The following is a 23,168-nucleotide window of genomic DNA, read 5'->3' as shown; positions in this document are numbered from 1 at the left end:
TTTGTGTCCTGCTTGTGTGTTTAATACTAGTTACCTATTTTGTTTTTAGAAATACTAGTTCCACATTGCAGCATTGGTGTGTGTCACATAGTTGGTTTCAAATGTATTATTTCAAACCTTGGGCATACAGTTCTTATAGAAACTACTACAATTTCTTATGAATATTCTAATAATAGATGTTGAAATAAAAACTCTCATCAAGGTTTGTTTTTCTTAAGGCCTTCAGCTTCTGACTGGTCAAGACAGACTAGGCTTGGATGCAGAAAGGGGAGATTTCTTCAAAGGGAATACTGTGTAATAAATGGGAAGGATCTGGTGCTTTCAGGCCAAAATAAAATCTCTGTGGGTAATGAATATTGGACATAATTCATACAGTATGACTCTTGGGCAAAACAGGCCTAATGAGACTTGTTTTGTTAAGTACTTTCAGAACAGTCACTTGCATCAATCTTCACTTGGAGGCTGCTAGAGTAGGGGCGTGGAAACTCAGACCTGGGGGCCAAATGCAGCCCTCTCTGTCTGGCCTTCAGGACTCTTCTCACACTTCCTCCCTACACACACACACACACACACACACACACACACACACACTATCATTCACTCACTCACTCACTCACTCACTCACTCACTCCCCAGGCTACATCCATCTCACCAGCTTTGCCTCACTCACTTCTCAAGTACTTTTGCTTGGCAATAATGTGTCCTTGAGCTCTGATAATGCCTTCTGCTGGCCTGGGTGGAGCATAGAAAGAGACGTGTGTGAGTCGAAACTAGCCTACTGTAAAAAGGTAAAATGTGCTGTTGTTACTTCACTCACTTTTGCTTCTGTTTCTACTCTCCACAGGCGTTTATTTATACAGTGGTGCCCCGCAAGACGAAATTAATTCGTTCCGCAATTTTTGCCGTCTAACGAATTTTTCTTCTTGCGAAGCACGGTTTAAACGGTTTAACAAAGTCGCAAGACGTTTTCGTCTTGCGAAGCAAGCCCATAGGGGAATTCGTCTTGCGAGGCAAATCGCGAATGAAAAAACCTTTCATCTAGCAAGTTTTTTGTCTTGCGAGGCATTCGTCTTGCGGGGCACCACTGTATAACAGAATATATACACCACTTTATCAGTAATAGAATATAATAGAATATAAAATGTTCATAAAAATACCGATAAAATTAAATTTTAAAAGCTAGTAAACCTAGTTTATCAACATATATGCAAAATCAGCAATTATTTTTAAAAAACACATAGTAGAATTACATGGTTGGGTACACTTTTCTAAGCAAAACAGTTTTTAAAACTGCCTAATATTAGTGGGCTGGCGATTCCTGGTAATAGGTGCCGCCATTCTGAAAGATCCATTTCTTGCAAAGAAAAAGTGGAGAAAAGAAGACCCAGGTAACTACCATCCGATTATCATGACATTGATTCCATGAAATGTCATCAAACAGATAAGTAAACAATTGGTCTACAAGCACTTAGATAAGGTTGTTGTGATTACAAAGACCCGGCATGGGTTTCTCAAAAGCAAGTCATGCCAGATGAATCTCATCCCTTTTTTTAATAGAGTAACAAGTTGGTGGATCAGGGAAATTCTGTGGACATAGTGTATCTTGATTTCAGTAATGTGCTTGGCAAAGTATCCCATTATATTCTTGTGGAGAAGCTGGTAAAATGTGGGCTGGACAAGGTAACTGTTAGGTGGATTTGTAGCCAGACCCAAAGAGTGCTAACTAATGGTTCCTCATCATTATGCCACAGAGTTCTGTCCTGGACCCATTGTTGTTCAATGTCTTTTTAAACAACTCAAACAACTCCTTAACAGATTGGAGTTGGGTATGTTTAGCCCGGAAAAATGAAGACTGAGAGGAGAAATGATAGTCTTCAAATATCTAAAGAGCTGTCACATGGAAGATGGAACAAGCTTGTTTTCTGCAGCTCCGGAGGCTAGGAGCAATGGTTTCAAGTTAAAAGAAAGGAAAATTTCATCCATTGGTTTTCTGGGTAGTAATGTCTTTGCTGCTGATCTGTTTTTACTAATTGAATGTATTGATGATCTTTGCTTTTTAGTTAATCTGTTAGCTACCTTAGGAGTTTTGTAGACTGAAGGGCTGTGTTTATTTAAAATAAATCCTTTTTTCCACCCCTTCAGAGAAAGCAGAGCATGATGAGTGCTACTTTTCAAAGACAGTACCTTGTTTCAGCCGCCTACATTAACATTCTTAACCAGGACCCAAAAGACCCAAGATGCTGCTTTGGTCTATTGTATTTCAAATGGCAACTCTTATGCACCATGAAAAACTGTTCTTAAAACGGAACAGACTCAAACTCTATTGTGAGATTACATAGTTGAAGGGGTCCTGTTCAAGGAAAAATCCAAAAATTCCATATAAAAGTAGTTCTTCAAATCTTGACATGTATTAGCACTGTAGGACACGTTTCTAAAACATGAACATGGCACTTTCTGTGGTACTCAGTTGCTCATTCTGTTATCTCTTTTAAATCTAGTTTTTATCTCTACTTTTTAACTTTTCATTCTTCAGGGAGTGGGAATTGGTTCTGAATTAGCCATAACCTAACTAAAACTGCTACACAGCCAAGTCTAAGTAAACTTGTTCAGAAAACAGTTTCTGCCTTAGGAAAGCTATAGATCTTTCATTAGTGGTGAAAATAGCTTTAGTGCATATTTTGAAAGCAAAGTAAAGCAGAAAACACTTTTTTAAAAAGTGCTAAATTCTTCGGATTGTCTCATCATATCAGTTTGGCTAGAGTGGCTGTGATCCCAAATAAGTTCTGTCAGCACAAATCTCATCTCAGAGGTTGTGGTTTATTATGTCAGGATATTTGGACTTCCGGAGGCGGCGCGAAACAAGTAATGGCGGTCCTCTTCGCGCTGCGAAGAGGGGCTCCGCAGAAAAGGGTCGTTCGCTGCGGCAAAGCGACGACCCACTAAGAAAAACCACGAGCAGAGTGAGCTCGTGGCCGTGGGATCCGGCGGGCACCTAGAGCAACCCCCAAAACGAAGAAGGGACCCCGTAAGGGGCTCCGGAAGCGCGGAGGGGAAGCGGTGCTGTGGATTCATCGCTCTTTCTGCGGGAGTGAAGCCGCGCGGCTGTTACGGATGAGCGCCGACCTTTCTTCCTTCTACATTGGATTACAGACCAACTACTCGTGAGTAAGATTCACCTGAGATTGGATTACAAAATCTATGAATTTGGCTGAAAGCGGGAGACGAGAAAAAGGAAGTCCGTCTCCCGATGGTGCTTAGTGATCAAAGGCAAAGGATTTGACAGGCTGGAAGCAGCACAGAAGGGCTTTAAAACAAGAGAAATCATACGCTTAGAGAAGCTGGAAACTGAAAGGCAAGTTACTTTTATTTCTTTGAGACTGGCTCTATCTTTTTCTATGGGGACTTCCTCCTCTGCTAAACTTACCAAAATTTTTTAAAGACTTTAAAAACCCAAGCCCCGGACTTGCAGCGGGACAAAAGGCTGTTTTGCAGATACACTTACAAATTTGAAATGGATATTTAGAGGCATCACTGTTGGATACAATTTAACAACTGTACTTTGCACCTTTTAAGAGACTTGTGGCAACATTGTGAGAGCTCTGCTTGAGGGAAAAGGTCTTCTCCAAAGACTATTGTTAATTTACTTAATTGCAGGAACTTTAATGGCGACTGAAACTTTGTCTCTTCCTTCCTGAACTGCAACAGTACTCCCTCTAGTGGAGTTTGGGATTTACAATTTCCTGGGAACCAACTTTGCTTTGTCTCTCTGTGGTTTGGTTGTTTACTCCAAGGCCTGCCTTTCCCAGGAAATTTTTGACAGCCTGACCTTGAATCCAAAGACAGGTGGGGAATGAGCGACAGAGTAAAAACAAGAGCTGCGTCGAAGGCAGGGAAAGGCAAACTGACACAAACAACCCTATTTTCTCAGGGACGCAGATCTTCAGTCCCTGCCGTCTTGCAGACTGCACCCTCGCCAACAACTCTAGCTGAAGAAGCTGAACAATTAACAGGTGAGGATATGGCATCTGGAGGGTCTAACACTTTGTTAGAGGAAATGTTACAACAATTCGCAATTTTGAACAAAAAAGTGGATGACCAAACTGCAAAAATTGATTTAGCCACATCCTCAATTACCAAACTTTCAGAACAGGTGGCTAAGCACTCACAAGACATTGGAAATCTAAACGACGCAACATCTGAAAATCGAAAATTGGCGGAGGCTGCGAACCAAAAAGCAGAGGCCGCAGCAAAAGGAGTGGAGGAACTGAAAGGAGAGGTAAGACCGCTCCACAAACATATTACAGACCAGCAGGCCTACCTGTCTTTGGTGGAACTGCGAAACAAGGAAAATAATCTGAGATTACGCTCTATCCCAGAGATTGAGAAAGAGGACTTGATAGGTTTTCTAACAGCAGAATTCTCTAAATTCTGGGGTATTAATGAAGACACAGACTTTAAAATAACAACTGCATTTAGATTGGGAAGAGTCGTTGGAAAAGACAGGCCTAGAGACTGTTTGATCATCTTAAGGACTAAACAGGAGAGAGACAAGCTACTTGACCTACATTTTAACAAAGCACTTGTGATACAGGACAGAAGAGCACAAATCTACAAGGACATCCCTAAGCAATTACTGGATCTCAGATCTAACTATACTGACCTAGCTGGACTTTTGAGAGGTAACGGAATACCATACAGGTGGGAGTTTCCACAAGGCCTTTCATTCAAATACAAAGGAAAGAAGATAAAAATCAAAACGAAAGAGGATAGCCAGAAGTTCCTACACGACAACGGAGAAGACTTGCAGAAAGGAGCAGCAGCTATTTGGCCACCACCAGAGTCCGGGAAAGAGCCACCACCTTCGGACTCGGACAAAAAAGAAGACACCCAATAAAGAGTAACAACAGATCGATACAGGATGTCTCTGCAGCTGTATAGTTGGAACATTAATGGCGCGAATTCCCCAGAAAAACGCAAAAGGATCTTCCATATTCTAAAGAAAGAAAATTTGGATATAATTTGTTTGCAAGAAACTCATGTGACCAGGTTACACAAGAAGGTGTTAATAAATAAAAGATTAGGCCAAGAATTTATTTCATCAGACAGAGTTAAAAAGAGAGGCGTGGTGATCTACGCCAAGGAGAACCTTTCACCAAAATTCTTGTTCAAAGATGAACAAGGAAGAATCCTGGCTATTGAAATATCGACCCAAGGAGAGAAAATATTGATATTAGGAATCTACGCACCAAATGAGGGGAAATCAGAATTTTACAAGAAGCTGCATGAGACATTACTGGACTATCTGGACTATTCTAACATCATTATGATGGGAGATATGAATGGGGTTGTCTCTACCTTTATGGATAAGTCACAGAACCAGAATTTGACCAAAGATGGAAGACTACCAAAAACCTTTTTTGAATTAACTGACAATATGGATTTAATTGATTTATGGAGGACGAGAAACCCCCTTGGTAAAGAAGGAACTTTCTTTTCTGAGGCCCATCTGTCATGGACAAGAATCGACCAAATTTGGACAACTAGAGGGCTGGCACCTAAGACTATAAAAATAGAAATCTGCCCAAAGACATGCTCCGACCATAACGCTTTGAAAATGGAAATGAGACTAACTACTGCCGATTCCTTCAGATGGAAAATGAATGACAACCTGCTAAGAGATCAAGAGATTGTAAAGAAGGCCCAAAAAGCTTTAAAGGACTATTTTGAAATTAACTTGAATACCTCGGTGGAAAAAAGAACAATCTGGGACGCGAGTAAAGCTGTTATGAGAGGGTTTCTGATACAACAGAATACGATCAAGAAAAAGTTCTGGAATGGTAAAAAGGATAAGATATTGGAGAAGATAAGAGATGGTGAGAAAAAATTAAGATTAAACCCAAAATCAAAGGAGACTTTAAGAGAAATTAAATTCCACCAGTCACAATATGCGAAACTGATTAATCAAGAAGTGGAATGGAAGATTAAACAAATGAAACAAAGATCTTTTGAGTCGGCGAATAAATGTGGGAAACTGCTAGCTTGGCAGTTGAAAAAGAGACAAAAATTAAATTATGTTACCAATCTAGAAGTTGAAGGAAAGAACATTCAGAAACCGGGAGAAATTAGAAAGTGTTTCCAGAAATATTTTAAAAAATTGTATACACAAGGATCCGAGGATGCGACTGAGATAGAACAATTTTTGAAAGAAAACGGCCTTCCAGAATTATCACAAGAAAAGAGATCAATCTTGAACTGTAAAATAACACAACAGGAAATTGAGGATGCCATTCAGAATATGCAGCTAGGCAAATCTCCAGGCCCTGATGGACTCACCTCCAAATACTATAAGACTTTAAAAGACTACTTGATACAACCATTAATGGAGGTTTGTAACCAGATTATGGGGGGAGGGAGGGCACCAGATACGTGGAAAGAAGCATTCATCACACTGATACCTAAAGTGGAAACTGAAAAGACTCAACTTAAGAACTACCGACCCATCTCACTCCTAAATGTGGATTACAAAATATTTGCGGATGTTTTAGCTAATAGATTTAAAAAAGTATTAAATGAAGTAATTCATAAGGACCAAGCAGGCTTTCTCCCAGGCAGACATTTGTTTGACAACACCAGGAACATTATCGATATTCTGGAACTTTTACAAACAAATATTAACACCAAAGCAGTGTTAATTTTTATTGATGCGGAGAAGGCCTTTGACAACATTTCTTGGAAATTTATGAAGAAAAACTTGGAAGGGATGGGAGTGGGAAGGGGGTTTGAGAACGGAATAGAGGCAATCTATTCAGAACAAAAAGCTAAGTTGATAGTGAACAATGTGGTGACAGAAGAACTTCATATTGAAAAAGGAACACGCCAGGGGTGCCCCCTATCTCCTCTGTTGTTTATTTCGGTTCTGGAGGTTTTGCTGAATATGATAAGGGAGGATCGGCAGGTACAAGGAATACGGGTCGGAGCGAAACAATATAAACTGAAAGCATTTGCAGATGACTTGGTTTTAACATTACAGGAGCCAGAACCTAGTACAAAAAGAGTTTTGGAAGTGATTCAGAAATTTGGTCGGGTGGCGGGTTTTAAGTTGAACAAACAAAAAACTAAGGTGTTAGGGAAAAATTTGACGGCTATTGAAACAGAGGGGTTCCAGAGGGAAACAGAACTAAACATTGTTAAAAAAGTGAAATACCTGGGGGTTAATCTGTCTTCTAAGAATTTGAATCTATTCAAAGATAATTATGAAAAATGCTGGTCAGAGGTTAAAAAAGATTTTGAAATTTGGTCAAGACTGAAATTATCCTTGTTAGGCCGAATTGCAGTTATAAAAATGAACGTTTTGCCAAAAATGTTGTTTCTGTTTCAAGCCTTGCAGGTCGTGGACAGAGTGGAATGTTTTGGAAAGTGGCAGAGGGATATTTCCAGGTTCGTCTGGCAGGGCAAAAAGCCCCGAATAAAGTTTAAAATACTAACTGATGCAAAGGAGAGAGGGGGGTTTGCCCTGCCGGACTTAAGGTTATACTATGAAGCTGCGGCCTTCTGCTGGATGAAGGATTGGATCTTATTGGAAAACACTGATGTCCTAGATCTGGAAGGCTTTAACAATTCGTTAGGTTGGCATGCGTATTTGTGGTATGACAAGGGTAAAACATATGGAATGTTCAAAAACCATATTGTCAGGAAAGCAATATATATGGTCTGGAAAAAATACAAAGACTTATTGGAAAGTAAAACTCCGAGGTGGATCTCACCAATAGAGGCCAAAGCTCGGAAAACAGCCAATATGGAGGCACATTGGCCGAAATATTGGGAAATAATAGAAAACATCGGAGGTAATTGGAGGTTGCAGAGCTTTGAAAAACTAAAGGATAAGGTGCAAAATTGGCTACACTATGCCCAAATTAATGAGGTTTTTAAGCTAGATAAAAAGGTAGGATTCCAGGTGGAAAAATCGAAATTTGAGACAGAGTTGTTAGAACCAAAGACCAAGGTATTATCGAGAATGTACAACTTGCTGCTTAAATGGAACACTCAGGATGAGACAGTTAAGTCAGCCATGATAAAATGGGCTCAAGACATTGGTTACAATATTATGTCCGAAGACTGGGAAAGGTTATGGACCACCGGTATGAAATTTACGGCATGTAATGCCTTGAAAGAAAACATTATGAAAATGGTATACCGGTGGTACATGACCCCAGTCAAACTTGCTAAGATATACCATTTGTCTGACAATAAATGTTGGAAATGTAAGGAGGCTGAAGGGACATTCTTTCACCTCTGGTGGACTTGTCCAAGATTGAAGGCCTTTTGGGAAATGATTTATAACGAGTTAAAAAAGGTGTTTAAGTACACCTTCCCCAAGAAACCAGAGGCCTTCCTTCTGGGCATTGTCGGCCAGAAGGTGTTAAAAAAGGATAGAACTTTTTTTATGTATGCTACAACAGCAGCAAGAATTCTTATTGCTAAGCATTGGAAGACCCAAGATTTGCCCACACTGGAGGACTGGCAGACGCAATTGATGAACTACATGGAACTGGCCGAGATGACTGCAAGGATCCGAGACTTGGGAGAAGAGGCAATGGAGGAGGACTGGAAAAAATTTAAAGACTATTTGCAGAAGTATTATAAGTTGTATGAAACATAAGACGTCGTATGATTGGGAACGTTAGCCCCAGCTATGAAATTTAATTATCTATGAAACTGACAATATTCATGAAAGAATCAAAGTTTAAACGGGTAAAAAGGATATTATGTTATATTTTTAGAGTAATTGGAGAATAAGAGATTTAAACTTAAATTGCAACTGAAAATGTAAAGAAACACATGAAATAAGGGTATAATTTGCTGGCAAATTTTATTATCAAGAATGCACTCATGTGGGAGATGTGGGGAAGTCCAATGGAAATTTGAAATAAGATGTCGAAATGGTTGAGATTTTTTGTTTTTTCTTCCTTTTTTTTTTTTTCTTTAGCTCTGTCTTTCTTTTTGTTTTCTCTGTAATTTGGAAAAAATGTAATAAAAATTATTATAAAAAAAAAAAATATTATGTCAGGATATTTGAAGACCGCCCTCGTAAATAGATGAAATAATATTCAGCGTTCTCTGAGAATGTCCAAGAACTCGTATGTACACTTTTTTTTAAGGAAAGCATTGAGCGGACTTCTTAAAATTTGTAACCTGAAAATTATTAAATAAGATGTAATTTTGTCTGTCTTAGGGCACAATTCAATTCCTACTGTAGCTCCCAACAACATGGCTTTTCCAGGAGCAACTTTTAAGTTTAAAAGTAAGGAGTGTGACTAATGAGTTTCACTTTTGCCACATCCTGCTACCTAGCCAAGTCACTAGCAACAGCTTTGTACACCTGACCTCTTCTCCTCTGCTTCCTTTTGGGAAATTGTAACTAGTTATTATAGACTGCTGTTTGTGGGGTATGAGTAGAGCAGTACATCTTTCGTCCAGTGTGGACTGCTAGCGAGTCCTGCTCTTACAGCTGCCATCGCCTCTACTCCACCTTACCTCTGGGGTGGTAATTGTGAAGCTAGACATTTATTTACTCTGTTTATATCACCCCTTAAGGAGCCACATCATGTTCCTCATGTCTGCTTCTAATCCTGTGTGAAAGGCAATATATAGTCCATTGGGTAGCGTGTTCTGGACTCTGATCTCAATGGCCTTGGGCAAATCCTTACCTGTCAGACTCTGTTCCCTCTCTATAAAATGCCAGTAATAGTGACTTGCATCACAATTGTTGTGAAGATGAGTTATGACTATCAATCCAATTTCATCCTGGAAAGCACAGGTGATGCAAAAATCTAACTTGCCACAGTATCTCTCTGAGTGGTCCTCATGTCCCTAAGGTTCCTTTGTCCTGGTTCTGTATTTTTAAAATTACTGTACAACTGAGAAAACACTTGAATTGTTCCCTCTTTAATTTTTTTTTAAAAGGAAGATCAAATAGTGACATCATCTTCTAGCACGGGGAAAATGGGAATCATAACTGTGCAAAGATTTGTATGGTTTGGTGTACTTCTTGCACTGTCCTTTTAAGCTAACTTGTATCCTTGATGTTTTCATGAAAAGCTGGTACAGCAAGACTGCCATGATGAGGGTTAGCAAGGAATGCTGTTTCTTTAACCCAGTTATCTCTCTCCATCTCACCTGAGCTTGAAGCAGCAAGCAGTCACAGAACTGTAACAAGATTATAATCATGTGAGGGGAAACAGCAAGAGGGGGGGATGGAGGAATGGGAGAGGCTGGGTCGGGGGAAGCATCTCCTCCAGATGCTTTTTGACAGCAGATTGTGTTACCAGCAATATTTAGCTGTGCGTGGATGTTCAGGAAAGCAAGATTAAGGCGCAACTTGCTCAATGTAGAGTGCGTGTGGTATTACTATGCTCCTGCTTTACACCTTTTTAATTTCCTTCTTAGAATCAATCTACCGACGTGGAGCCAGAAGATGGAGGAAGCTGTACAGAGTGAATGGGCATCTGTTCCAAGCCAAACGCTTTAACAGAGTGAGTACTGTTGCTTAAAAAAAAAAAAAAGCCTCGGGAGTGGTGTGTGTATTGTATATCTGTGTGAGGTGCTGTGAATTATTATCCTTTCCTACTGGAAGCTTCCTATACTGGGGAAGAATAGGCAGAGATTTGGTTCATCTCAATTCAGTTTATGCAATATTACTGAATAAAAGGTCTTTGAATTCATTGTGGGGACAGTAATGTAGGATTAATTTCTCCTCTATGCATTTGAAAACTTGCCTTTTGTGTGTGTCTGTGTCCAAATAAATATTTTTCATGCTGCCTTTCCAGCCAGTCTGCATCGTGAATACTCCCCCTAAGCCTATTTATTGTCTTTCACCGCTTCCTTTTTCCTATTGTGTGTAGATTAGCGTTAAGATGCTTAGAATTCTCTTAAAATGCAGAGGAGCTAAATGGATATGACCTAATTAACGAAACCACAAATATTTTTATCTACTGAGCTGCAAACTCTACTGCATGTACTAAAGACACAGCCGTGTTAAGGGTCTGACTTCATCTATAAAAGCAAAGGAATCCAGAGACCCCTCCTTCCTTAACCCAGCCCATTATGCTGCAGCATGTATTCTCTACATAATACAGTCTTCTGAAGTTTTGTGAAAAATGTATGAGCAGGGGAGTGTTGGATTTTAGGTTAATTATAAGGATTGTCTGACTGTTGCTGTCTTGTGGGAAAGGCGGAGAGTTCTTTAATGGCTACACACACACACACACACACACACACACACACACACTTATCTACATATGTATGTATACACGAACCCCTAATAAGCAGTGAGCAAAATCTTTCCTGATTATGGTCTTAATATCTAAGTGATATGATTCACAGATTACCGTATTTTTTGCACCATAACACTCACTTTTTTCCTCCTAAAAAGTAAGGGGAAATGTCTGTGCGTGTTATGGAGGTAATGCCTACGGGTGGCATGCCTACAGATTTTCCTCCTCTAAAAACTACGTGCGTGTTATGGTCGGGTGCGTGTTATAGAGCGAAAAATACGGTAATGTGGGGCTGTCATATGCCAATGCATTCTAATTTGAATATTAAGAGGTTTTAGGGGACAGTTAAACCAGAATTTTGGGATCAACAGTTTTTTATGAAGCACATAAAGCACAAAGCTCAACCTGAATGGTATGCAAAGTTTCAAAAGCTTGTGAATAGTACCAGTGTTCTCTGATGCTAAATGGAGGCCTAGTTAAAAATAGTCATGTAAAGGCTAATGCCCCTGACTCTACTATTATGAATTTTCAGACACACACACACACACACACACACACACACACACACACACAAACTTCTGCTTTGTGAGTACCTTCTGTACATCCATTTCAGTTCTGTCCTTACCTTAGAATAAATTTCTTTTCTAGTAGAAAGATGTTTTAAAACATTTGTTACTTTTTATGGTATGGGGGGGAGTGTTATGAAAAAAGGGGGAGGAACATACAGTATACAAGGGCTTGGGCTTCTTTGAAAGCAAAGGGGCTTTCAAAAGCAGATTGTGAATATGGTAGGGCTAGAGTCTGCTGTTTAAAAGAAGCAAAGTCAAGAAGCGCACCATATGCATGCCAAATATTGGTAGCCATTTGGATCCCAGACCTATGAGTATGAGTACTCATATCCCAGATTTGAGTATTTTTAATTGAAAGTTTGCTTAGAAATAAAATGGTATAGGGTTGTCTCCAAATACGGCATACTCAGAGTAGACTCACTGAAATTAATGGAACTGTTAGCCATGATCATTAACTTCAGTGGCTCTTTTCTGAGTAGGACAAACATTGGATGCTACCCTGATTTTATTGTAACCAATACATTTTCTCATACTACTACATTCATGTGGGAATTCTGCCTCTTCTGCACACACAAAATAAAGCTTGAGGTATATTAAAGAGTCTGCTTCAAGTAAAAGTGTGCATTTCATGCTGAAAGCCAAAACTTCTGCTTAATACTCTGTGTGCCATATATTGCGCAATATAAAACAAATAGCAGGTCTCACTCATTTGGGTAATGTACAGACTTGGGCCTTTCTCAGAATTGATCAAATGTACCGCAAGAATGTAAAAGAAAGATGTTTTTATCCCAAGCAGATGCATAGCTTTTTAATGTTCTTTATTCCTTACAGTAAATATACCAAAACAGGTGCAGTTAATGGTTAAATTACACAATTTGCTATGCTATCAGATCATTGTTAAACTAAAGTAGCAGCACAAAACATGGTATTACAGCTACATTGCAGATAGATTTAGCCTGTACACATGTTTAAGATCAAGGTGCAGGATAAGGATGAAGAACCTTGACCCTCCAGGTTCCAACCCACATCAGTCCTTATCAGTTTTGCCAATAGTCATACTGTATACCCCCTGTATGGGAGAAAAGGTTAGGAAGCCTGCATCTGTGAATGCAATCCTCTTCTAGTCATTTTTTATTCCACAAAATTTTGTTAGGTCTAGAGTTTCCTCGGGGTGACTTCTTGTGTGAACACTTTAAGCAGGAGTCCAGCAAGTGGAAAAAGCAAGCGTCTCTTCTCCAGCATAGATGCAGTGAATTCTACTGTGTAGACTGTAGGCCCTCCTCTTGTTGCAGTACCATTTAATAAGAAATAGGCAGGCAAGAAACTTTCATAAACTGAATATATATTGTGTGTTTGTGTGTGTTTAGGCTGCTTGAAATAGAACCATGTGGATGCATCTCCTTGTGGCAAGCTATTTGTGTGAAACGTCTTCCCATAAAGCGTGGGCAATCTCAGTTTGCAGTGGTGCGGATGAAATCACCCGAACTGCATGGGGAGCTGCTTTCATACACATGGCTTGCTACAGAGTTGCTCCCACACAGCTCCATTTCAAGCGGCCGCCCACATGGTAAGTTGAATGTGTGAATTGGGCCATAGTAACGTCTAACAAGGCACAGAACTGCTTTCAGGGCTACTCAGTCAGGGGCTTCTGTTCCCATGATTGTCACTGTGGCCTGAAAATTAGGGTTTATTCTTCAGTGCAATGCGACAAATAGTAATACGCTTTTGATATTAGGTAGCTTAGTTACGTTTTTTAAATGCCCCCTATTATATATAATTTTCCTTTCTGCTATAAGTGTCAGCTGGTCTTTATTCTCATCCCAGGAAGTTGTAAAATAATGAAATTTAGTTTATTGTGAACCTTTCTACCCACACAGTGACACCCCCCCCCCTTTGCAAAGCTGAAATTCTTGACAATACACTGTTCAATTTTAGAAAACATTTTGCTGGAGCACGTCTCATTTCTCAGTTGTTGTATCACACTCTTGGCCATTTCCACTCAGGAGTGCTGTTACTGGGTCATCCTATGTACTCTCTTTTTATAAGCCAATCACATTGTGAAGGGGAGTGATGGGTGAGTGTTTTAATTACAGAAGAGCTAGAGGGGTCCTTGCTCCTTTTATTTTTTTAGCTACTGTTCGAGAACAGCAGGAAATATATTTTGGCTAAAATTAGGAGTCAGGATGGTGGTTATAGATTTTGCTAAATGCCCACATATCCTCCCCTATTATTTGAGAACCAGATATGGGTGGGCTTACAAATCCAAATTCTTAATGCTAAGCCAGTTCAAGGTGTACACAGCCAATGGGTCTGATGTACAGTTTTTTTAAGCTGAAAATGGAGTTAGATTTATAAGTGTGACTTTGCAAGCAAAGTCATGTTGGGTTCAGTGGCTACTGTGTTGAGTTATGGTGCAAGATTAAGTATTGACTTTCAGTTTGAATTAATTCCCTTCTAGGGAGAGCAATGTCAGATCTAATGATGAGGGTTTTGTTTTGTTTTTTAAGAGCATTTTAGATTTTGTAGAAGCAAGTTTTGTAGTTGGGAATATTTGGAGTATTTTAAACAAGGTAATGTGTTGGCACAACATAAAAAATAGTTGGTGTTGTGGAGTTATCCTCCATAGATCTTCCCTATCCCTATAGCAGAGTTTGACTACACTGTGGTGCTTTGCTCTCAACTTGAATGTTTGTTTTGGGGGAAGGGAAGAGGTTAGTGATCAGACTGAATGTGAATGATAGTTGTATGTGTTTCCTTTAAGTTATAAAAATGAATTTATTATGCAAATACATCTTACTCTTATATGAGGCTTTCAGTGGTCTCCCATCTCTATTGCCAGCCAGGGCTAAACCTGCTAAGCTTCTGTAATGCTGCAATGTCTGGTTTTCTAAGACCACTTGTTGGGCCCCTGTGTATTTTTTAAGAAGTAGGACTAGTTCACACTTTCTAATTTTTTTGGATGGAGCAACTGGGGCTTACCGGAAATTGAAGGTTACAAATGCAGCCATATTGAAGCAGGCTTATGACAGCTGTTCTGTGGTTATATTTCTTTCTGCATGTTTAGATTATCTTGTTTCCAGAATATGATTGGAAGAAAATGGAAGTTGATAAGCTTTCCCCACCTTGTTTAAATGCCTTTTACAGGTGAATTATAACATTGGTTCATATTGACTGAAATATTGATTTGCCTGCCAGTAAAATGTTTATTGGAAATCCTGTTTTATTTTTTGCAAAGAAAAAAAAATTAGGCTCCTTGGCTTGATTCTCCCCCCCCCCCCAAAAAAAAAAGGCTCCAAGTGAAACACTTAGAGCAGGAGTTATTGGAACACTTTGGATAGAAAATCCTACTGCTGCTCTTTTTAAAGGAAGGATAACCCTATCATATTATTACTAAGAAACATTTAGAAATAAAACCTCTCCCCAAGTTCCTTTTAGGAATGCTTATTGTTTAGATATAGCCTGCACAAGGTGGCTTTTCTTTGGCAACTTTCCTTCCACTTCTGGGGCAGAGGCAGCAAAGTAAACTGGATTATTCTCATTCCCAAGTCTTCTAACAAATTTGGAAGATTCTTTAGAGATGCTGTCTAATTTCACAAGTCAAATACTTCCCCTTTTGATATATCTTGCCTTAATAAAATGCCCCTCTTAATTTGAGGAACTCGGCACAGATCATATTTCTTTGATTCCTGAAGTACTATTGGGAATTGGATAGCATTTGATGTGCAGGAAGATAACACTTTTTTGAGCCTCAGCTGTGGCTGATAACCTTCCACTTCAGCTTTCTGTTAGGGTTTTCTCTGTTTTCTCACAGTGCTGCTCAAGTGTATGTAACATCTATGTGTGATTTGTTTATGAAGTATTAGTTCTTCTTTATCAGCTTTTAATCAGACAAATTAAACCAAGATGATACAGCTAAAAAATATTGAGGGGAAGAGAATCGAGCCTTAAAAGCCTTAAAAGGCCAATACACACATTTTAAAGTTTATCAATATAGTTCTACTGAGGCATAAATTTTCATTGAGCATCTTGCAAACCCAAGAATGGGGTGCTATTCACTTGTTCCACTGACCCGAAAAAAAATAATAATGCAAGCAAATAGGCTCTTGAATGCTACAGCTTCATCTAATGCATCTCTCAATGCTTCGAATGAACTACTCATCCCTTCGTGATAGCAGGTTGTGCTCCTCATCTTTTGAAATCACTGCACAGTCATTGTTATCTTATTGTTCTTTTGCTAATGGAATACCCATTCTGAACTTTTGCCTTTGCATCATGAAAGAAAAAGGAAGTGTTTGTATGAAGGCATCAAAGCAGAGTGTCTCTTGCTGTAATGGTGGTAGATTTGTGAATGGTTTTGCATGTACACTATGAATTAGGGCACTGAAGGATGTACATTTGGTGGGGACTGGTTTGAATCTTCCATGTGTATTAAGTGTGGGTCACTGAAATCAGGCCAGTAGCTTGGATGTACGGAGCTCCATAGTTGTACCTGAGAGCTTTGCACAAGCCAGGTGTTTGTTTTTACTTTGGCAAAAGTAATATTAACCCCAGAAGAGAAGCATTTTCAGTGAGGTGTTTAGTGTATCTGTTTTGTCCCATAGAAAGTACCTGACAGCACAAGCTTCTGTTTGCTATCATCCAAGGAACGACCATAGCTTAGTGGTAGAGTTTCTGCTTTTTGTATGTAGAAGGTCCCAGGTTCAATCCCTGTTAAAATGTAGAATGCAAGAAAGAGGGAGCTCTGCCTGTGACCCTGGAGAGCTGCTGCCAGAGTATTGAGCTAGATTTATTTATTTTCAGTATGTTTATTCTGCTCTTCAGCCAAAAAGGCTCCTAGAGGAACTCACAGTTCAAGAAAAAACAAGACCATCTCTGCCCTCAGGCCTAAAGTCTAGAAAACATGTGACAAAAGGGATGGATCGATTGGGAGAGTAGCAGAAAAGCAAGCTTGAGTATCATTTCTGACTTAAAGTTACAAGGTTCTTAAAGAGGACCATCTGGGACGGAAACAATTCAGCGAGAAAAGGAGCCAAAGGGTGTCTCAGGAGAGCCAGTGGAGTGGCCTGGCTTCCCATCTCTCCCTCTGCTGCTCCTGCTGAACAAATAATCTGCTCCCTAACTTTTCAGCTAGTGAAAGTTACGTATGAGAGCACCTATTATTAGTCCTATAGAAAGTTGTCAAATTGCACTTGTGAGCAATTTTTCAGTGTGCAAAATGCTTTAACCCCCCCCTTTTTTATCTGGAAGATGTCTCTAAGTGAGTGTATCTGAAAGATGATTCATACCTTTTTTTCCCCTCCTAGAGAGCATACTGTGGCCAGTGCAGTGAAAGGATATGGGGTCTCGGAAGGCAAGGCTACAAGTGTATCAACTGCAAATTGTTGGTCCATAAACGCTGTCACATTCTTGTCCCACTGACCTGCAAAAGGCATATGGTAAGTTTGGCTCCAGCACAAAGCTTCAGTGGGGCTGTGTACTTTTTTCATGTATGAAGGCTATACAGATGTGCAGTTCATTAGTTTTAAAAGATCAGGTGTTTGCAGCTGTGCCTTAAATATCTTGGGCCTATGTTTTTACTTTATTCAGGTGCTTTGAGCTATTCTGAGTCCCTCATAATATAAAAGGCCTTTCACTAATATCATAAACATATATTCTCTTAAACTATGGGAATAAACTCCACTCCCATATCCTTTGCCATATTATGTAACCCTTACTAAATTATTTTAATTGGTAATCTCCCAATCCTTTCCATTGAGGTTGACTTGTAGTCCTGCTTTGATATGAGATGTTAAGCTCTTTAGAAAAGGATCTTGCCTTACCCTTACTTGAATCTATGCTCTTGTGCAAGCCATGCTCACTTCAAGGGAGTTTCTCCAGGATTAATAATACAGTATCTAATTCATTCATTCATTCGTGTAAAATAGATATGTATGTATTTGCCTCCTGTATAGTCGGTTATTTCTGACAGGATTTTATTAGCGTCCTTGCTAACCCACATAAGAAACTATCCAGCCATAGCATTCACTCTGCTTAGGGTTTGTAAGCTTAAAATCAGAAACCATTGGGAATTCATTCTTTCTAGATTAAAGATCCTTTGAATGCTTTTGGAGTTTGTTTCTTGCCTGTGCTTTCAGGACTTTCCTACTACTTTAAATTGGTTCCAGGATTTTGCAATATAGATTTAAGAGGCTCTGTGCATTATATATTTGTCCCTGGAATAAAAGGAGCAATTAGAATAAGAAAATGCAAAAACTAAATGACATCTTTGTACATAAATGCAAAGCTTTATAAAGCATATGAAGTCAAGTTGGGTATAGAATGTCCCACTTAATAGCTCAAAAGGTGCCTGCAGTTACATGCAATTGTAACAAAAGTCAAAGTTGAAAGTATTTGTTAACATGTGCTGAGGCAAGATCCTTTACATTGTAAACAAAAGTGGTTTTTGAAGCAAAGAATCCGTCCTGTGGTAATTTATATGCCACTTTCCCAGATGTTTGTCTTGGGAAATCCCAGTGAAAACGACATACTGCTGACATGGAAATTTATAGAACTTAATTTTGCACAATGCCTATGTGTCTAAAACTATCAAGTTCTTAAAATGTTACCGTATTTTTCGCTCCATTGGACGCACCGGACCATAGGACGCACCGGACCATAGGAGGGGGAGAACAGGGAAATTTTTTTTTCTTGTTCTCCGCCTCTAAAACAAGGTGCGTTCAAGGTACATTCACCAGAGCTTGTGGGGCTGGCGGTGGGGGAAGCGCTGCTTTCTCCCACCGCCAGCCTCAAAGATCCCTGAAGCCTTTGGAGCGCAGCGCCCTGCTGCCCTACAGAGGTTTGCGCGCAGCCGTCCCCAAGCTAGAACAGCAAGATGGAGCCCTCCGTCTCGCTGTTCTGGCTTGGGAACAGCCTTGCTAGCTTCTGCAGGACAGCGGGGTGAAGGCACCCCGCTGCCCTGCAGAGGTTTGCGCGCAGCAGTCCCCAAGCTAGAGCAGCGAGACGGAGCCCTCCGTCTCGCTGTTCTGGCTTGGGAACAGCCTTGCTAGCTTCTGCAGGACAGAGGTTTGCACCTGCAGAGGTTTTGTTACGTCCATGAATGTGCATGTTCTAGAATGCAGCAAGCAGAGGGCCAAAGAGATGCAGGTTTGCTTGTAGGAGGAGGAATATTTTTAGCCAAAAATGTTTCTTTTTTATAATGCTTTTTATAAAGCATTTGAAAAAGGAAGTAAGTCAGCTTGTTGGCTTCTGTGACTCCTTGAGCAGAAAGAAAAAATAAATCCCCGTTAGTAAGCAAGATGTCTTGTCAGCGCAGAGAGGTATTTTTTTTTCCATAAAAATATCAGGTTGTGAATCTGGACTTTAAAAAGTTTTCAGAATTTTGAGACCATTGATTGAACAAGAATTTTCCTTGGGGGACAGAGGGATCCTAAATGGTCCTGTTCACACATTACAAGTGATGGGGGGCGGGGTTTAAAAAAGTGGAGGAAATTATCAAACAGGAAAGAATTCCTGGAGTCATATGCTCCATTGTTGGAATATTGAAAGACAAGACAAGGGAAATTTAGGGACCTCTTTAAATTAAAGTATATATTGGAGGTTTGGTAATATACCTTGGAAAGATGTGTTTAACAAGTTTTTTGCACTTTTGAATCAAGGGTTTTTAAATACTGTCTGCCATTTTGGCAAACAGGCTGAAAAGGGGGATACTTGCTTGTGTGAATACGGATAAGATGAATTTATACCAGAGTAAAATATTTTATTCATTATAGAGAGACTCATATAATGGATTATGTTAATGACAAGAACAGGCCTGCATTATCCAGCTTTCCCATCCCATGTTTTGAAATATCCATGGAAACTCCTCAGTGTTTCGTATATTCTTGCTCTGAGGATCTGTAGGTGTGAATCGGATGCATGTTAAAATGTGTGTTCGGATGTGGATATCCTCCTTTGCACCATTATTTATTCATTTATTTAATGCATCTTTGTCTTGCCTTTCAGCTGTAAAAGGCTCCCACAATGTCTTACATCAATCCAGTAATAAGATTGTCTTTGCCCTCAGGTTTACATATAAAAGGCATGACACAAAAGGAGAAAAGACAGGGAGAGAGTAGGAAAGAAGCAAACTTGGGTGCTAGTTCTTAGTTACAGGGTTCTCTTTAGCAGGGAGAGGAAAATATAAGCTTGCTGCTGCAGCTGCTCCTCTGGCATATGAATGTGACCAGGTAGGTCTCCATCTTGCCACGATAGGAGGCAAAGGGACCTAACCTCCTAGTAGCCCTTGAGGCTGATAGCCCTACTAGCTAATGAATGGGGCCAGAGCAAGCTGCCCTTTTATCTGTGCAATCCCAGGGCAACTGTCCGCTGGAAGACTCAGTAGGGTGCACATTCAGATGTATGTCTCAGCTCTTAAACATTTGGCTACCTTGCACAAATCTTTGTACATTTAGTTGCCAGTAACATTTTCCACAACAGAAAGTAAATTGGAACCAGAGCGGAGTTGGGCTCAGAATAAATGCCCCCATCACCAGAACTACAGACCAAACCTGTTAGATAATGATATAATGCTTAATTGAAGTCTACAAAACCCATGGCAAAAACTCATAGCAGATCTTGATAGGAGGCAAGATAATACCTATTTAAAACACCATACAATGTGTGTTATCTACCTAATTTTCCTCCATATAGGAAACTACCTATGTTCTGCAACATGTACATAGAGTTACACATGTTTGTCTCACATTAAACTACTGCTGTCTTTCCTCCATGAAGTGATACCATTTAGTGAAGGTGGATCCTTAGAAATCCTGAGATTTCAGCACCATTTTTCTGGCTTCCAAACCTACTTTTTGCAGTCGTGACTTAAATTTCTTCGTACAAAAAAACTGAGTTTTTTTCAGCATATACAAGAACCTGCAAATGATACCCAAACATCTTGGGGTACACTCATATATTTTGAGAGTGCAGTCATGTCTCTTGGGCTTTTTTAACCACCTCCCCCAAAATCTACACTCTTTCTTGCTGTACGCTGTTGCTATAATCTCATATGAGACAAGTTGGGAAATCTTTAATTCTGCAGGTTTTATTTTAAAAAGAGAATAAGTGTAAGGTTTGTTTCCATGCCTAGCTATATGCTAGTTAATTGGAGAAGCATACTGCAAGGGTGGGGGGAGTCTTCAGGGAGCATGCTAGAGTTGCATGAAAGTCAACATTAGTGAGTTTTCAGTAATATATATTCTTACAGGATTCTGTGATGCCTTCCCAGGAACCTCAGTTAGATGATAAGAATGATGAAGTTGACATTCCCACAGAAGAGAGTGATGGAAGTAAGTAATGTTTCTTTTCTCATTGTACATGTTTGGGGGTGGGGAATCAGCTAGTCTAGCCCTTATATGGTGCCATTAAATGTAAAAATCCCTACAAATTTAATTGGTAGTTTGGATCTCCCAGGTGCACCCTGCTGCAAAGTGAGAACAACTATGTTTGGTCCAAGACTATGGAATGGCTTTACCATGAGAAGCCCATAGTTTAGTAATATAATAATAATAATAATTTATTATTTATACCCCGCCCATCTGGCTGGGCTTCCCCAGCACTCTGGGCGGCTTCCAAAAAATATATTAAAATACTGTAATACATCAAACATTAAAAGCTTCCCTAAACAGGGCTGCCTTCAGATGTCTTCTAAAAGTCTGGTAGTTGTTGTTCTCTTTGACATCTGGTGGGAGGATATCTGGTAGTAGAGCACACACAGTAGTAGAACATACATAAGTTCCTGTGTTCAATGCCCAGCAACTGCAAGTCCTCTGCTTGAACTGCAGATCAGCAGCCAGTCTGTGTAGTAGTATTGATTGCTTTTATTCTGCTTTGTCATTTTCTCTTGCAGTACCTTATATTCCTTCAGCCCGAAAGCATGACAATATTAAAGATGATTCTGAGGTAGGTTTTATTAAAAGATTTAACTGTTGGGTTTTTCTTCAGTCTATTAAGCATGCACATTTCCTTATTTCTGTCATACTTTTTCAACAATTAAATAACCTTTAATTTTGGTCCTAGCAGGTTCATTAGATAGACCTGTTGCATCTCCTGTATTAGCACCATCTCTAGCAGTCTTCCTTTCTAGGGTTACAATCTCCCATTCACCTGCAGATGACACCTAACTGCAACCCCCTCCCCTGCAGTGGTGAAATCAATGCAATCTGCCTGGTCCCATTTACCTCCTGTAACTTATGGTTCCTGTTTTCTAATAGCTATCCATGGGAAAGAACTGTTCCTGGGAAAATGTTGGGTCTTCGGGAGTTAAAATACTGAGTGAGATGCAAATTGAGTGCCCTTGTATGGGCTTGAATGCCAGTGCATGGTTTGGTTCTCCTTTCATCCCTCCCAAGAATCACTATACAGATAGTTAATGTTCATAGAATCATAGGGCTTCCCCTGCAAAGACTTTGACTTCACCCCCGGAGGCACGCTCTGTTGTCTCTTGAGACAGATAGATGCCAACAACAATAGAATCATAGGACTGTAGAGTAGGAAGGGGGTGCAAGGGTCATCTAGTCCAACCCCTTGCAATGCCGAAATCACACTTAAGGAGTCCCTGACAGATGGCCATTTAACCTCTGCTTAAAAACCTCTGGTGAAGGATAGTTCGCCACCTGAAGTAGTCCTACTGTCAAATAGCACTTAACATCAGAAAGTTCTTCCTAATGTTTAGTTGGAATCTTCTTCTAATTTGAATCTTGGTTCTGGAGCAGCAGAAAACAAGCTTGCTCCATTTCCATGTGACAACCCTTCAGATGTTTTGGAGTTACAGAAATTCTATAAGTTGATGTGTTATGAGATGAGAATTGTCAAAATATATATGCTTAAACATCTAAAAAAACTTACCCTCCCCTTTTTATAGAGGTTATCTCAACAATCTAGGACCATTCTCCCCCAACCTCTAACTAGCTGCTTGATAAATCCAGAAACACATTAAATAGCCTTAAAGTGCTTTCAGAACAATCACTTTTAAAGAACAAAGATGCCAGACAATTTTTTAATAAACAGAACATCATTTGAAATGCTTCGTCTTCTTTCTTCACTAGATTGGCTGCCAGTGCTAGTAATGTACACATGAGTGGCTTCTGCAGTTGACTAGACTGTCCTACTTTCTGCCCATATATTCTCTGCCTAAAGCAATCGTTTCTAAAACCCCAAGCTGAAATACAAGTTAAACAGAATAATTGATTGATTTGCTTAACAATTGTCTAAGAAAAATGAGTAATTGTTGTGTTAGATATACACATAACTGGACATGCGGTTCCCCTACCATAATATTCTTACATTT

At 39.7% G+C, this 23,168-nt stretch overlaps 1 protein-coding gene across 3 annotated transcripts in view; it reads left to right on the top strand.

Annotated features, from left to right (window-relative positions):
- The window catches only part of PRKCZ (protein kinase C zeta), a 96,425-nt gene that overhangs the window by 52,792 nt on the left and 20,465 nt on the right, over positions 1-23,168 (top strand). For 2 of the 3 annotated variants that reach the window (XM_082230111.1, XM_082230113.1), the window contains 4 exons: positions 10,447-10,532; positions 17,146-17,277; positions 21,087-21,168; positions 21,729-21,781. In XM_082230111.1, the coding sequence (XP_082086237.1) occupies positions 10,447-10,532; positions 17,146-17,277; positions 21,087-21,168; positions 21,729-21,781 (353 nt within the window). The remainder of the gene's footprint in view (positions 1-10,446; positions 10,533-17,145; positions 17,278-21,086; positions 21,169-21,728; positions 21,782-23,168) is intronic. The other variant, XM_082230112.1, reaches the window with a different exon arrangement.

This window comes from Podarcis vaucheri, assembly GCF_965113315.1.
Source record: "Podarcis vaucheri genome assembly, chromosome: 7".
Lineage (NCBI taxonomy): Eukaryota > Metazoa > Chordata > Lepidosauria > Squamata > Lacertidae > Podarcis > Podarcis vaucheri.
The sequence above is the reverse complement of the archived record's forward strand: the minus strand, read 5'-3'. Positions and strand labels throughout refer to the sequence as shown.